The following is a 16,238-nucleotide window of genomic DNA, read 5'->3' on the forward strand; positions in this document are numbered from 1 at the left end:
ATGATGAATCTAGAAAACACCGTTTTATGTGTAGTACAATCTTGAGATTTCAAATTCAAATGCCACGAAGTGAGATGAGAAGATTTATAGGTGAATCCAATAATGGAAACAAAAAGAACTTGTATATAATGACTCCACTGGACGCATTCCGCCTACTCCTTCGTAATAATGGTATTCATTTCACAGTGATCCACAAGCAAAGATTAACAAAAAAACAAAAAGACTACGATATTTAGTCATATGCACATAAAAAAAACGAGCATTGCAATACATCCTTCCACTTTACTTTCTCCTTTTGAGTACAGACTTCAGACAGTGCAGTAATAACCACGCCTGTCAACCTACTGGATCATCTTTACTTTCTGAATGATATAAACACCTTAAGAGATTTTGGACAAAACATTTCTAAGGGATATCAAACACTTTGGTTCCGAACAGTTGTATGAATCTGTCACAACATAATTAACCTGTTTAGGTGTAAAATGTCAGCAGCAGTTTCATGGACCATTTGCACCTTATATGGCAATCATGGGGAAAACAGGGAGGAGGGAAGAGGGAAGAAGAGATTGATTAAACAGTTTTGTTGATCCCGTATCTAAGGTAAGATCTCAACTAGGACGCACTGGATGAAGTGGTCTTCACTGTTTGATTTGTATCTAATGGTGCCTGTGATGTGCCTTCCCTGCAGATTTCCTTCATTTTGCAAGAAAATTGTGTTAATCCAAACAAATTCAGGTAGATTCACTAAAACTTGACACCAGGATTTACCTTTGAAGATGTGGAGAGATTGAAGGGTTCATAATGAACCTGAATAAGTGGCTCAAAACCATAGGAGGTTTCTGAGGAGGTGATGTTTGTTGCTGAAGGCAGAACAATTGTCTGATTTGATACAGTGCACCTGTTGGGATGACTAAGAGCAGTACGTGCTGAGTTTTCTCCATTCTCAGAAAATGTAACTGTTGCTGCATTGGTATCTAATAGTCCACTTCCCTCATCAAAGGTCAATCCTGTCATGGGCAGGTTCATAGGTGGTAGAACTCCTGGTAAGCACATGGGATGCAAACTTAATCCATTTCTCATTGTTAACATCTGCAGCCAGTCACAATGGCAAAAGACTCAAATATGATTCTATTCCGAGCATCTTCATGGCTATGCAACTCTGAAGATATAACAGCTCTTTAATGTGCACAGGAGCAGTACCAAACAGAGATGGTCATTTTCCTTTGCTTTTTTAAATTAAGGATGGGTTGGGGATTAGGTCCTTACCCCATCTCAGGAGTGCATGTGTGAAGAACCCAAATTAACTCGTAGCTCTTTCACCAGCCTCAATAGAATAAATAAAAATGTGTTACAATTTGTCTTGAGAACCACATGGAGTTCAAACACCTAATTCCGCCCTACAAACTTTTTAAGGCCATAAGGTAATCAAAGTTAGGTAATCAATTGGAACCTGTTTAGCTGAGGGCGTAGAATTGACAAAAGCAAGAGCAATCGAATTAGAGTGCAGGCATTGTAAGGAAATTTTTATGGATGTTAGTTCTTGGATCACAATTAGAATGAAAGCCTAAAACCAAAATGCATCCATGAATAGTCAAACATATTAGAATATTGATATTGTGTTCTCATCTCTCCCCTTCCTTTTTCTCACCATTTTTATTTCTTCCTTATCACACTTTTATATGAAAGCTTTAACAAATGCAACCGGATTAGTTCTAGTTCTAGTTACATGAGCATAATGCAGCAGCTGACTTTGTGAAATCTATGAAAGTTAAGTATGTAGTAGTGAATCTGGTCATATTTGCTTCCATGCCCTCTCACTGATTGCCACCATCATGCCAAGCTAAAAATAGATTTAGATATGCCACACTCAGGGATACCCTTGCCCCCCTCTTTTATTATAAAGTTTAATCAAGTCAACCAACATAAAATAGCAGGTTTTCTGGTTCACAAAAAATGCTCACTTATTTCTCAAATCATATACAGAAGATCCAGTACCATTTGTAGCATTGGAAATATCCATTAATTCCATATTCTTACTCTTCCCGGACAATCTAGAATTTATGAGAAAAAATAGAAAAGAATATCTAAATTAGGTAGAAGATATAATAATTACGCCCACTACATCATCATAAAATTGTTCTGCTGCCAAAATATGGATATGCAAGGTTAATCTAGCAACCGTGATCAACAATTTTGTATCAGGTAACTGCCTAAAGATTCATTGGCTGACGAAAATAGTTTCCAGTCCTCATAATAATATAGATTGCAAAGGAGGATAAAGCTCTCGATTATTTTGGATGATCTCATCCACAGGAACAGAGTAAAAAATAATGAGAAGAGAATCATAACAGAAAGCCGGTTGCTCTTAATTGCAACCTGAATTAAAATTTCAAACAAGGATTTAGTGAAGGTGAGCACTGACCTGTACTTGAAGCTGAAGCTGCTTCAAGTATTCGATTGCCTCATCCAGCATTGAAGCCTTATCGGTCTATCATAACGTGATAAATAACATCAAATCATTTCTTCGAAATTCAATATTACAAACTCCTAGACTAGGAAAATTGTTGGCGGATTACCTTATTGGAATTTGGAATAAGATTCTGTAAAGCCTTCATTTTCTCATTAATTCTGCTCCTCCTCCTCTATTAACAAATTCAGCCATTTCCAAGTAAACTCATAAATCAAATTTCAATTTTAAACACCGGCACACGTAGAAATGAGGTCTCAAAATCTAACCTTTTCGGATAAGTTATGAACCTCTGCAGCTCTGCTTCTCTTCGAGGAGCTTCTAGGCCGCACCGTCTCCGATGGCACCTCTGACACATCTGCACCCTTCTAAAAGGAGGAGAATATAAAGAAACCATGGTCACCAAAATTTCGAACAATTAGTAGGCCATCGCTGATAAATATCACTTTAAATTGCTATTAACTAGACACATGATTAAATAAAAAGATAATTTATTAAAAAAACGACACAAATCTTTGAAGCAAACATCAAATCAAACAATTACCTCGCTATCGCAGCTTAAGCCACCTAGATCATTCTCCTCAGAAACCCCTCTCTTTGAAATAACTGAAGAGACAGCATTTTCCGCACTCTCTTTGGCGAAATAACCACCGGGATCAGAGAAATTGATGCAGGAGTTGCCGCCGTCTGCTCGGCAATCTTGGGAGTGGCCGAATAACAATTCAGCCGGAGGTTTAGTCTGCGCCGGCGCCGGCGCCGGCAGCGGGGGAGAAGGAGAAGAGAGAGCATGGTGCATGAATTTAGCAGAGGGAGAGGAAGAGGAGGAATGGTGAAGGAGTTGGTGAAGGAAGGAGGAGATTTCTTCAGGCTCCGGAGCTGGAGAAGGAGCAGTTCCGTACAGATCGGCCATGGATAAATAAATCTGAGCAACTAGAAAAGATAATAGAGAAAGCAATGATAGATTCTTGGTGAGAGTCTGGTCTTTGTAAAACCGTCGTTGCCCGACCTGTGTTCTCTTTTTCTGTGCTTGTTCGCTTTTGGTCTCTTGGGGAAAGGGTTTATTAGCTAATGAAGCTTTTTTGATATACGAAGCCGGTGAGCTTTGATCAAATTTGATTAATCTCCCGCCTTAATTAAAAGCTTTTCTTTATTTTTCTTTTACTTCAAACTCCCTATTGTTTTCCATAATTGTATTCAGACGCCCAGTTTTTATCTTATTCTCAATTTCTGCCACTTCTCCCCTCGTTTATTCTCTATTATACCCTTAGCGTCAGGCTGAACGTTTTTCTTCCCCTTGTGATTTTTTTTTTAACAATTATTGATCAAGTAATTTCTTTCAAATTTGCAATATTATATAATTGCATGAAATGTTTATATTTATTTTTTTACTTATTTTAAATTGTAAATTACATTTTTAAAATAGCCATTCATTTATAAATAAAAATAAAATTTAATAAAATAATGTAATAATATTGATAAAATGTATATTCAATTAATGATGCTGAGGGATAAGAGGGTGAAATAGAAAAATAATGGAAGGGGTTAAAAGTCAAAGAGAATCTCTATAATCGAGGAAAACGTCATCTTAGCCTGAAGAGGCAGAATTAAATCGCTGGACTACAAAAAATTAGAAAAAAAGAGGTGCAATTCCCGATGTCACTTATAGTGGCGTGTTAGCGAAATATGATCCACTTAACCAACACTGTTTTACTCCATCTAGACCTAACCCAATCTCAATCTGGAAAGTTCCACCTACTTCTCACCCTATATCGCCAGTGGTATATGGAGTACTTCACAGTAACCTCGATCTTCAACAATCCCCGTTAAGATCTTTTTTCCCCGAACAAGAATTTAAGGTAATGCCGGAGAAAAAAGAGTGAACAAGTCATTTCGAATAAAAAATAGCCTCAGCAAAGGTTGTTTGTACCCAAAACACCATTACCTACAGGCCAGAGTCAGAGCCGTGTTCATACTCCACCTACAGCCTTCCCGACTTGAGCATTAATCACAAGCGTTACGCAGCTTTTTTCGCCACAGCGGTGTCTTTTGGCCCAGAAGCCGTCTACAAAAGCGGAGGAAGTAACGGAAAATGGAGGGGGGAGAGAGGAACAATATGGGGTATGGAGTTCAGGCTCAGATTTAGCGGCAAAATAAGCCTTGGTCCAGCCGTTTTTTGCAGATACAGGTACAGTTTACGTAAGAACCTGTCTTCATTCTAATAATTTCAAAGAAATGATGCAATACAACAAAGCTATGAAAAGGGCGATGACGTGTTGGCCAAACCATAAGACCATTCCAAACTCAAACCCGACTCATCAGATATGATAGTCGGTTTCCTATGCCATTTCCCCGTATCCTCTCATGCAGGGACTGCAATGCCAATAAATGATAAAATTTTTGAACAATTATGTTTGGTTACATCAGGGGAATTAAAAAATAATATAATAAGATAGGCTTGGCCTGCCATTAGGCTACCCAAAAATGTCGCCAGACGCATTGATACACTAAATAAATAAAATAAGAAGAAAAAAAGGGGACGGGGGGACACAATGAATATCCAACAGAAACTAATTCTTCAATGAAACAGAATAAAATGTTCAAAACCAGTTTTGCAACTCCGATATTTCCTTAAGACAGTTGAATCATCACCATGGTATCTGTTTCTTTTGAAGAAACAAATGCCTTCCTCTGGTGAGTTATGCCATAGATTACTCCAGATGGACAAATCTTAAGACTCGATGCAAGCCACTACTCGCCAGGATAACGAATCCAATCACCAAGAATATATGACATGCACCAACCTTTTCCTCATATTCTGAGAACAAACTAATTGCCTAATCATCAAGCGTCTTATCAAGTACCAAGACCCGTTGTTTTACAAATGGGGCACCAATTCTTAAGCATCAGCCATTGCTTAATACAGTCGGTGTGAAAATCGTGCCCACAGTCTAGCGTACCCACATCTTCTCCATTATTATATTCCTCCTGCACGCACGTAAAACATTATATAAGCTAATGACAGAGGTACTTGAAGGAATAACACACAAGACAAAATCGGTTACCTGACAAATGCAACAAGGTTCTGCCTCCAGTGCAGTCCTTGCTGCAACAGAATACTTCCTCTGCCTTAGCCGGGTTAAGATAGTTTCCTCGCTCAATCCGGTGCTAACATTTCCAATGCGCTCTTCCAAGGCCAACAATTCCTACAATTCCAAGAACAGTAAAAAGCATTGCATTATGAAACCAATGTAAAAAATCAACCAGAAAGTTAGATGGCCAAAAACCTCCTATTTTACCTCATATGACATGTTATCAACATCAAGTCGCATATCCCTATGCCTATCATGAACATCGGCTACTCCAAAAAATACCGATTGGTCAAGAATCATGACATCCTGAAGCACAAATACAAATCAAATAAATATTATTTTATCATAAGAAGAACACAAAATTTCACTAATCTTGTCTGTCATGGTTTTAAGGTTCAATGTTCATATATGATAACATCAAATGTTGGAAGCCCCACAAACAGCACTCTTCTTCTTGACATCATGCGCTAGATATACATGGCATGTCAATTGTCAAACAAGGGGGGAAAAAAAGAAATAAAAAAGAAGAAGAAGAAGAAGAAGAAGAAATAGTAATATAAGATAACGGAGTTCACAAATTAACCATGTGCCCATTGCATACTTAGGGAGAACTATATAGGAACCTGCATAGTGCTTTAATTTTTTTAAACGTTAGATTAGGCATTCAGAAAGTCTCTATCATTATAGTAGATAAAACTAGATCCTATTAATTAAATCACAGGAAGTGTTACAGCCATGACTGAGCAGTGGAACTATTTGTTGTCTTCTCTCTTACATATCACATATGTAACGCAAAATAAATTATGCAAAAGTGGAACTATTTGGTAATGTTTCCACCACTACGCTTCTGATTAACAAAAGACATCATTTACTGCCATAACACTGAAAATAAATAATTAATGCCCTCTTGAATCATCCTTTCAAGCTAGAAAAGGAACCAGTTCCATTGCTTATTGATTAAGTTCCCAAGCAGTGGCCAACACCAATAGACTGAGAAATGGATTATCTGCCTGTTACCCCACTTCATAATGACCAACTTGACAAAGAATTGCAGCTTAAATATGAAAAGGACAAACTAACCTCAAATCGCAAGTTCTCACCCCTACGCATGAGATCCAAGACATTGCGAATCTGCTACAGAATTTTTTTTTTTTTTGAAAAAAAAGTCAGTGTGAGTTCCAGAAGCATGCTTGTTTGCAACATTATAGACATAGATTAGACTGTAAGAAGCACACCATTAAAAAGTCAGAGTGAGTTCCAGAAGCATGCTTGTTTGCAACATCATAGACTTAGATTAGACTGTAAGAAGCACACCATTACTTAATAGATAGGCATGAATGCAAAGACACAGAGACAGATAGACTAGAGAGAGGGATTCAAATATGCAGAAGTTACAGATTTTTCTCACAAATTCTCTTGCTATTCCCATTTGTTTCTGTTCCTTTAACTCATTGGTAAATCTTTCTATTATATTAGTAATTATGACTAAAAAGTTTTAAATAATCAATGATGTTTGATCAATATTAAGATATACTTGTGCTAATAATCTTACTAAACCTAATAATATGCAACTATGTACTTACTAAATATTTTAACAGAAAAATAACATAACTATTAAATCCGTCAGCATGATACTACAGACATGAATAGAAGATAGCATTACAATGGGCTATGTCTGTAGTTGGAGCAATTATTATAAATTGGAAAAATTTACTAGTTTGGAATTTTCAAAAGAAAAATCCAAATTTCAAAAAGAAAATACAAAGCTTAACAATAGAGTCTAGAACAGACCTCAGACACAAGCAGCCTGCTTCTTCCTTCACCGGCAGCAGCCAAAGTTCGCAAAGGATAAGGAATTCCAAGTACACCATCACCCTGTCTATCCATCCACAATGCTGACCTTGGATATGATTGATGATGCACTTGGCTACCAACTCCAGAAGAAACCATTGCTTCTTCTGAGGTTCCAGAAGGACCCGAATGCAGTGGAGAATGAGTACTCTGGCCTCCAGAATCTGCACCACTAGAAGAAAACAGAGATCGACGAACGTATTCAGCTAATCTCCGTGAATTTCTTGAAGTAGGATTTGGATGAGAAACCCAAGTTGGAGCTGATAAAGGATGGCCACCCGAGCTTGATCCAGACCGTGATGTAGAAGCAATATTTCCAGGAGCACTTGCATTTCCACCAGTTACACTTCTATTTGTTGGATTTCTAACTGAGGTCCTCAACTCAGTTGCTGGTACAAACATAGGATGTTCCCAAATGTTTCTCGATATGCTTCTTGAGCTGCCTTCGTCCCTATCATTCAAAGAGATAGAACTCGATGAGCTACCAGTTCTGGAGCTAGAGCCTTCTCTCCACCTAAATGACTGGACATTATGTGGCAAAGGAGGAACAGGGACAACAGGAGGCTGACTCTGAGGAGTTGCACCTTCCAATGCTGGCAGTGACCTAAAGTCCAATGGATGATCAATTGGAAGAAGTCTTAAAGGGCGATGGGCAGATGGTACACTGGAGCGCCTAACAGCGCTCCCTGTAGAAAATAAAGCAGGGGGGAGAGACTCTTGAGCTGAAGGATTTATTCTCAATCTAAAATTTCTCTGTGAGGTTTCAGTACGTCCTGCTACTGATGTTTCAGGAGATCCTGACACATCATCAGAAGCTAGCCCTCTCAAACCTAATCCCAGACTGGGGTTCACTTGATCTGGACCAGATATACTCAAACTGCTGCCTGCACCATAATGAGAAGCAACACCAGGCCATGCACTACTTTCTGAGCAAGGAAAGAAACTAGAACTTCCACTCACAGAGGACTGTCCAATATGTCCCTCGACTGCCTTTCTTTTGCATGAATGACGATGACCATCCAAGGAACAACCTGGTCTTCCATCACTCTCTTCCAACATGTATCCACTGCTTCCAGAAGAATGAAGGAATGTGTCGGAACCACCAGCAAGAGGAAGCCGCTCATTTTCTGCTACCCCAGACTTGTACACGTTAGAGGCATCCATGACTAGACCATTATCACTGTGACGCACAAAACCTGCATTCAGGTTGAGATTCTGAGGAATTGCATTGGAATTGGAACTCTGCACAGATTGAGGGTTCCCATTTACATTCTCCCGTGAAAGACTATTGCCAGGTTCATATTGCCTTTCTCCTAGCCCTCTACCAGCTCCAGCACAACCACTTGATGACGCTGACCATCCTTGTTCCAACTTCTGCTCTTCATGAATTGCATCATTTTGCGGAACACTAGAACTGGGTTCACCCAAACTCCATCCACCAGAATGTTGTCGTTCTTGATCCACAGAATTGACATATGCACCGGTCATGTGACTAGGAGACAGCATAAAGTCTGCTAATCGGTTTTCTGCAGGGTTTTGCATGTTATTCCAGCAAATTTGCTGATCTATGATAGCATTACCTGATGTAGATCCATGGTCAAAGTCCAGCATTTCTGGCAAAGAGCCAACAATACCCCTCTGCCCTTGCATTAGGGCTGCTAATAATCTAGATTATAATTTATAGGCAGAAGCTGTAGAAAATTCCAGCGCAACCAGCAAACACACTTCTGCTAAATCTGGCACAACAAATCAAAATTTAACAAATGAATAATAAATTTATCATAGAAGAGCTTCAATGATATAATATGCGTGAGAATTCATATTAAAGGAGACATATAAAAGTATTCATAGGATTCTTAGCAAGAACAAGAACATAAGGACACTAAAATTTATTTTTTCCACAAACAGAACCTAGTAATATATCCCAACCCATCTACAATATAAACCCTATCAGTTACTCCAACCAGTTTATTTCTCCTTGATTTGTTCCCTCCTGTAAGAAAGAAGCATGTGGTGCAAAGTGGTGTGTTCTGCAGGTGTTTCAGAATATATCAATATGTATTGGCTTTGGTGTTTAACATAGAAAGTGCACAGTATCATCTAAAAAAATACATTTGAAGTATTTAACTGTGGTTCCAAAGGCCATGAAGTTGCCCATACTATTGAAAGATGACGTTTCTAATCTCTATATGAAGTAAATACTGCTGCCCTATGATTCATTGACATATTCCCACAGCAATTCCAATGAAACAATCTCAAACATCAGCAATGGACATTATAGAAGAACAGTCCTAGACGATTAAAATCGTACACCGCACCCAACAGAAGAGAGTATTCGACCCTAAATCATAATCAAGTTTACTAAAGCAACTACAAACTGAAATCCCCAATAGGAATAGCAATGGCACCCCCTTCATCACCACACCAGCATCCCCCGCAGCAAACACCACAAAAAAGCATGGAGAGAGAGGGGGGCAGACCATTTCAAGAGACTACAAATACATCTTATTGCTTACCACCAAAAAGGAAGAGCAAGCTGAACTAAAAACGCAAAGACAAAATATGAAATTCAGATTAATAGGTAAAATTTTTATGCTTCCTAAAGCTACACCCGGTCAAACTAGGTAATGTCTAATTCAAGATCAGATTGTATCATTGTAACAAAAAAAAAAAGGACCTTTGCAAATCCCACAGCATCTAAACGCAAAAACCAGGAACATAGTTAAACAGAAAAAAAGTGTTTTCTTTTTTCTTAAAAAAAAGGGCTTTTAACAAATTGAAACAAAACCAAAAAAACTCATATAAAGCTTCACAGATTAAACCAAATAACCCGATAAATTGAGGCAAACATTAAGGCGGAAAAACTAAAGGAAAAAAAAGGAAAGGTTCAAAAAAAATTACAAAAAAAAAAAAAAAAAAAACACCGTTCATACTCATCTTATCATCAACCGATCAAGGCGAAAAAACAAAAAATCAAATCTAAAAGAGCTTACCTAAGAAATAGGAAAAGAGAAGCCTGATCGATCTAAGAATCTGCAACCCAAAATAAAGGAAAAAGAAAAGAGCAAAACAAAAATAGCAACAAAAAATTAAAGAAAATCTCTAGTTTGCTAGGGATGCCATGCTATACCTCTTTCTCGAGAAAAGAAAGAGAGAAAACGAGGAGCAGGGAAAGAAGACAAAACCCCAGCGCTAGAAGAATGCAAAGAGAAGGCGAGAGAGAGAGAATGAGAGAAGGAGGCTTTGAAGGAGAAGGATATGCGATGGGGAATACAATGTAGAAGAGAGAAAATAAAAATAAAAAGATTAAAAGAGACAGTAATCGTTAATTTACGAAATAACCCAAAGAGAGAGAGTTTTGTTTTTTTTTTTCCCTTTTTTGAAAATAGAGAGAAAGATAAAGAGCAGTTTCCAAACAAAGAATTGTGGAAAAAATTATTAAAAAAATACAAAAGGCAATGGGAAGTTGCAGCTGCATCCATCACTTAAATACATAGAAACAAACAACTCTGCCAAAACCTTTCACCAAATTACTCTCTTCTCTCTCTGTTAAGTTATTGGAAAATTTTGTTTGGCATAACTCATAATTTAATTTTTATTTTATAATCTAAAATTAATTTAATTCTTGAAATTTCAATTATTTTTATCATTAAAGAACTGAATTCAAAAAAAAAATAACAAAAAAAGTAAAAGCAAATTATGTTTGTGAAATAAATTCTCATAAATACATCATCTCACAAAAACGTGAGCGTTAAAACTAAACTCCAATTTTAAATGAATAAGCCTCTACCCTCTCCTGTTTTTTCTCCGAAACAAACACAAACTTTTACACATAATTTAAAAAATAAATAACATATTAACTATAATTATAATAGATTTTATATTTATATTTAAATTAATAATAATTTTATAGTTACATGATGCATGCAAATTGGGAATGAGATTTGAATCCAGGAAGGCTGATCCACTTGAGTATGTTGGTGAGAAGATCTTGCTGGAACTTCTGCGCTCTGGATTTAAAGGGGCCGATAAAAGGGAGACCATAATCGTCGAGCATTCGCCAAGTGGAAGTTTGGAAGTTCAGTTAGCGAAATAGTCGCCAACGAGACAGCTATAGATGGTCTTTCAGAAACATAGGCGGTGATTGGAGAGACAGAGCCATAGAGGATCGTCAAGCGGAGGGCTTATATGAGCTTCTCAACGACGGCTATTTAGGTTGCAGAGAAGGAGAAGGCAATAGTTTGTGTGAGTTCTATCTCTCTCATTGAATTTAGAGCTTGAATCACAACACACAAATCTCTAACAATTTCGCTCTAAATTCCATTTCATCTTCCATAATAGCATTAGCAGCAAAATAAAGAACATACGAATAAAAGAAAAGCCCCTTCTCGCGATGTGAGCCGTAGGTCCTAACAGGGAGCCCCACCTCACTCGTTCTTTGCTCCCATCTTCTTCACGCCAAGCACCTCTCTTTTTACCCTCAATCACGTGCCTCTTCTTCCCCCTCCCTCCCTCTGTCTGTGTGTTTCGTAATTTTTAGGCGTTCGGCTGACCTAAGAATAAAAATATATATATATGTATATTTTTTTTTTACATAGTTTGCACACGTGCTACAGGCATAATTGCTCCGGTCCCACATTTCGATGACTAAGACTTCCTTCTCCACCTAAAATTGTAATTTCATTTGACCATATCAATGATCATCTTGGCTTTTACAAGGTAAAGGAGGAATTAAACCAAAAGAGTAAAAGCATGAGGTGGGTGTTTGTTTTGAGTGTTCTATCAGCAAATTTAGGTAGAATAGATGAAAGGGTATGGAAAATTTTAGTTTGTTAGCTTTCATTACTTTGCTTAGAATATGTGTGAATCGTTGAATCCTGAATACATTGCATGTATCCTAGCAGTTTCTGCCTCAAGTTCCTTACAATCTCCTCCTCTTACTGTATCCTTGGTCCCTATTCCCTAGTCCCTACCTTTGTTCTTTCCTTTTTCTTTTTTGTTTTTGAAGGTATTTTTGCTTTTTTTAAACAGGGTGTTTTTAGTATTTGCTTTAGGCAAGGTGGGTAGACTCTAGTCTCACCATCAGAATGCTTAAATAATCCATCGCGTAATTGCAAATTTCAAAGCGTTTTTAGAATACTAATCAAACAAGATAAGATTGATTATTCTTCCACTCATATGAATATTTAGAAACCACCAACGCTTTGGCAAGGAAGAAAAATATTTGCCAACCTAACCACATAAAGAAAAGGCCAAATCCTGTCCCCACTTATATATCATCATATCATGCCAACGTTCTTCTGTGTGTGAAAGCGTGGTGGTGGGTTCAATTACATGTTAAGCTCCTAGGCTTTGGCGCAGTTGAAATTGCAGTCTAAACAAAAAGTTGGCCCAGTAAAGCAAAGAATATGGCTGCATAGGGCAAACACCATAGGCCAAATGGGATTAAAATATAATCCCTAAACTGAGAATCCAATTATTACCCTTATACGCAATTACTCGGACCAATATTTTTCTAACTTTCAACAAAACTGGGTTTGCGACCATAGGAGAATTTATTTTAGGCCAAAACAAATATTGTGTGCCTTTATAACATCTGCCAGAACATTCAAATTTAGATGAATCACTTCATTTACAAATGATGGAAGGTTAAGGGTGGATAGCAAATAATGACTAAACACATAGCAAACCTTTCAAAATTCTATTTGAAAAAGAAGGATGAAAGAAAAGTCTCAAGAGCGGATAAGGGCTAATTAATAGAATGATTGATAAGAAATTGGGGAAAATTTTTTTCAAACATATGGGGAAACCAAATTGACTTATTGTTACTACTAACCCACCATAATTATTAAATTTCAACTCCCAATAGCAAGCGGCTTACCTTTCAGATATTAATAACTCTCAAGCCTACATGAAGAGCAACTTCTTCATTTGGGCCTCTTTTTTTTTCTCAGGCTAAAAAAGCTCACATGAAAAAGCTGATTCACGCAGCATATTATGACCGGCTCATTTGATAAAATTAAAAATCCAAAATTTTGGAATAAAATTATTTTATAAAGTTACATTTTCTCTATTGTTTAGTTGCAATGCTAGAAAAATAATATTATTAAAATTCAAGGTATAGAAAGTTTAGAGCTTTTAGTAAGATTTTTGAAGTCTAAAAATAATATTCTTTTTTTTTTAAATAATTTTTTTATTAAAATATTATAAAAAAAATGTTTGTTTTAAAAAATGTTTTCCGTACGATAAACGGGCAGGGACACAGAGAAATGGCAAGCAATTATCACAGAAAACATCTCAAGAGTTGTTCTACAGCTAAGGAATAAACGAATGTTACAATGGAAGATGTTGGTTTATTCTCCACATCCGCCACAGGTTAACTCGGTTTATGTGATGCTTGCAGCAATAGTGCCCTTCTTTCAATGAATTGCAAGCTTTGCATTGCAAGGGTAAAAAAAGGCATTAATAGTTAGATGGTTAATAGTTGGGATTTCAAATCCTAAAATCCCTATCACTTGACAGGTTCAAAAAACCCAAAAAAAAATGGAGAAACGCATTGTAATGCATACATAAATGCAACATTGTAAAATTACATGTGGCCTTCAAATCACAATGAATGCACCGACCAAACCACCATGTAGATGCAGGTTATTGGGTTTTCTCATACAATGCCAAAGCCATATGAGTAGGCATTTGGAGCAGAGAATAAAGTTTAGCATGCTCTTTTCAATTTGCAACACCTTGAGTAGAAGTCATTATGCAAATTTATTGAAGATCAAAGATCTAATAGAAGATCTGTGTACCAAAATTGATACGTACTAACATTCCAACTTCTCTCTCTGTGCCTTTCTTCGCAACAAAAGTGCTATCAGGATAAATAACAAAATTCTGAAACAGTTATTCTCTAATCAAGACCAAGAAAGAGCAGCAATGTCTTGATCTCTGTAATACCCGGCTAGACTCCGGCATCGGAATTCCTGCTATCCGGCGGAATCTCGGATGTCGGAACTCTCTGGAAGGGTAAGAATATATTTTTCTAAAATGTTTTTACATGTTTTCAAGGTTTTAAGTAAGAAAGAATTGAGTTTTGAAAGAAAAAGGACAAAGGAGAAAAATCCAGATTCGGCCGTCGAACCTCATATTCGGCAGCCGAACTTGGTGGAGTTGCGAAGGCACTTTTGGCTTCCGAAGGTGGTCTGGCTAGCCACCTATAAAAGGCCCCCTGTCCGAAAATGGGCAAGTTTTCTCTCCCTATTTTCGAGCAAGGTGAGTCTCCGCCACCCCTTTGATGATTTTGTGTTTGCTCCTCAAATCCTACAAGTTTTTAACAAGTTTTAGCTTGGTTTTGAAGTTTTTAAGCAAAGATCGAAGTTTGGAAGCTTGGAGACCTCCGAAACCCATTTTTCCCAAATCTCCAAGTTGGGTCACGTTTTCTCTCGATCTTCAAGAGGTAAGCGTCGATCCTCGCCTCCTTCGATGTCTTAAGTAAGTTTTATGAAGGTTTATGGGGTAGAAATGCATGTTTAAGTTAGTTGTAAAAATGTTAGGGTTTATGTAGATTTGAGGATAAATGTATGTAATGTGATGTTATGTTGTTGTTTGTTGGGGTTTAGGCTAGTTTTATGCCCCTATATGCTTGAGAATGAGTTTATGTATGTTGTAGAATAGCTAAATGCATGTTTGGAAGGTTTAGGGATGCATATGTGCATAAGGGCTGAGTTCTGCCACTTCTGGAATAACTCAGGTTCGGCAGCCGAAGGCACTTTCGACCGCCGAACCTGCCTGTGGAGGCAACCTTTTGGCTGCCGAACCCTGCCCCCGAAAGTTGGACTTTCGGCTCTGGAAGGGAATTTCGGCCGCTGAAGGTGCCGCCGAAAGTGGCTGAGTTTCGGCTCTGGAGGAACTTTCGGCCGCCGAACCTGCCGCCGAAAGTGCCCTGTTCAGCCTTCCTTTGCATGTTTTCTATGAATGTTTTGTGATGTTTTAGGGGGGGTTTTTGGGGGAGATGTTTAGAGTTATGTTTGTGTGTTTGGTCCCCCATTTGAGTCCACCTGTGTAGGTTCGGACCCGAGGAACCGAGGACCCCAGCAGTGAGGCAGCTGCTTCAGAGTCAGTTCAGAGTCAGCCAGAGGTGAGTAGAACTAACTAATCTTTTATTTTAAGAAATCAAACGTATTAAGCATGTTCATGCATCATGATGTATAATAGGTTGATTGCATTAGAACTCACGAATATGCCGCATTGCATTATTCATTGTGGGTGTGGATGGACAACAGGACGACTCACTAGCCCTCCAGATATTATTGTATGTAACAGAAGTCCTGAGGAGCCCCACCGAGGGCGGGCACAGAGCTTATTGTATGTAACAGAAGTCCTGAGCAGCTCCTTCGAGGGCCGGGCATAGAGTGGAGGGAATTTTAGGTCAGTTCATCCGTGATGTGAATTAATTGTGTTGTGACGCATTCCATGAAGCATGTTTTATATAATATTTTATTGTTCTGCTCACTGGGCTTTTTAGCTCACCCCCTCCCTTAACCTCCAGGCTTGCAGATCAGAGTCGGATCAGGAAGTGAGCAGGGGTAAAGAGGTAGTCAATGTAATAGTTTAGTGTGGACATGATTTGTAAATGTTATAAAGTGTAATGTAATGTAAAGATATGAGTATAGTATTGTGCTTGGCCCTATGGTCTGTTGTAATCCCTTTTATACATGATCTGTTTTTATTAAGGTTTTAATGACACTGATGTTGAACCAAGCTCGTCTTAAGAGATGTTGACCCAACTAGAGCATTTGATGAGGGCTCTAATATGGGATTTATATGTTACAGGTATT

The 16,238-nt window shown here is 37.9% G+C and overlaps 2 protein-coding genes across 6 annotated transcripts; both read right to left on the minus strand.

Annotated features, from left to right (window-relative positions):
• Nucleotides 1–241: 241 nt before the first annotated feature.
• LOC110606071 (transcription factor SPATULA) lies at nt 242–3,584 on the minus strand. Of its 2 annotated transcripts, none has more exons than XM_021744814.2 (6): nt 3,012–3,584; nt 2,737–2,832; nt 2,577–2,642; nt 2,423–2,488; nt 769–1,089; nt 242–693 (listed from the first exon to the last, which is right to left on the minus strand). In XM_021744814.2, the coding sequence occupies exons 1-6, from the start codon at nt 3,375–3,377 to the stop codon at nt 613–615; spliced, it is 996 nt and encodes a 331-aa protein (XP_021600506.1). In that variant the 5' UTR covers nt 3,378–3,584; the 3' UTR covers nt 242–612. The 2 variants fall into 2 exon arrangements, with proteins under 2 accessions (XP_021600506.1, XP_021600505.1); XM_021744813.2 differs by having other exon boundaries at nt 2,737–2,835; nt 3,012–3,581.
• A 1,259-nt stretch (nt 3,585–4,843) lies between these two features.
• Nucleotides 4,844–10,715, minus strand: LOC110606386 (probable E3 ubiquitin-protein ligase RHG1A). 4 transcript variants are annotated; one of them, XM_021745172.2, is made up of 6 exons: nt 10,538–10,715; nt 7,348–9,143; nt 6,637–6,690; nt 5,764–5,862; nt 5,530–5,670; nt 4,844–5,452 (listed from the first exon to the last, which is right to left on the minus strand). In XM_021745172.2, exons 2-6 carry the CDS (start codon nt 9,055–9,057, stop codon nt 5,321–5,323), a joined length of 2,136 nt encoding a protein of 711 aa, XP_021600864.1. In that variant the 5' UTR covers nt 9,058–9,143; nt 10,538–10,715; the 3' UTR covers nt 4,844–5,320. The 4 variants fall into 4 exon arrangements, with proteins under 4 accessions (XP_021600864.1, XP_021600863.1, XP_021600867.1 ...); XM_021745171.2 differs by having other exon boundaries at nt 10,401–10,709; XM_021745175.2 differs by having other exon boundaries at nt 6,637–6,687; nt 10,401–10,708.
• Nucleotides 10,716–16,238: the final 5,523 nt, after the last annotated feature.

This window comes from Manihot esculenta, chromosome 18, assembly GCF_001659605.2.
Source record: "Manihot esculenta cultivar AM560-2 chromosome 18, M.esculenta_v8, whole genome shotgun sequence".
NCBI lineage: Eukaryota > Viridiplantae > Streptophyta > Magnoliopsida > Malpighiales > Euphorbiaceae > Manihot > Manihot esculenta.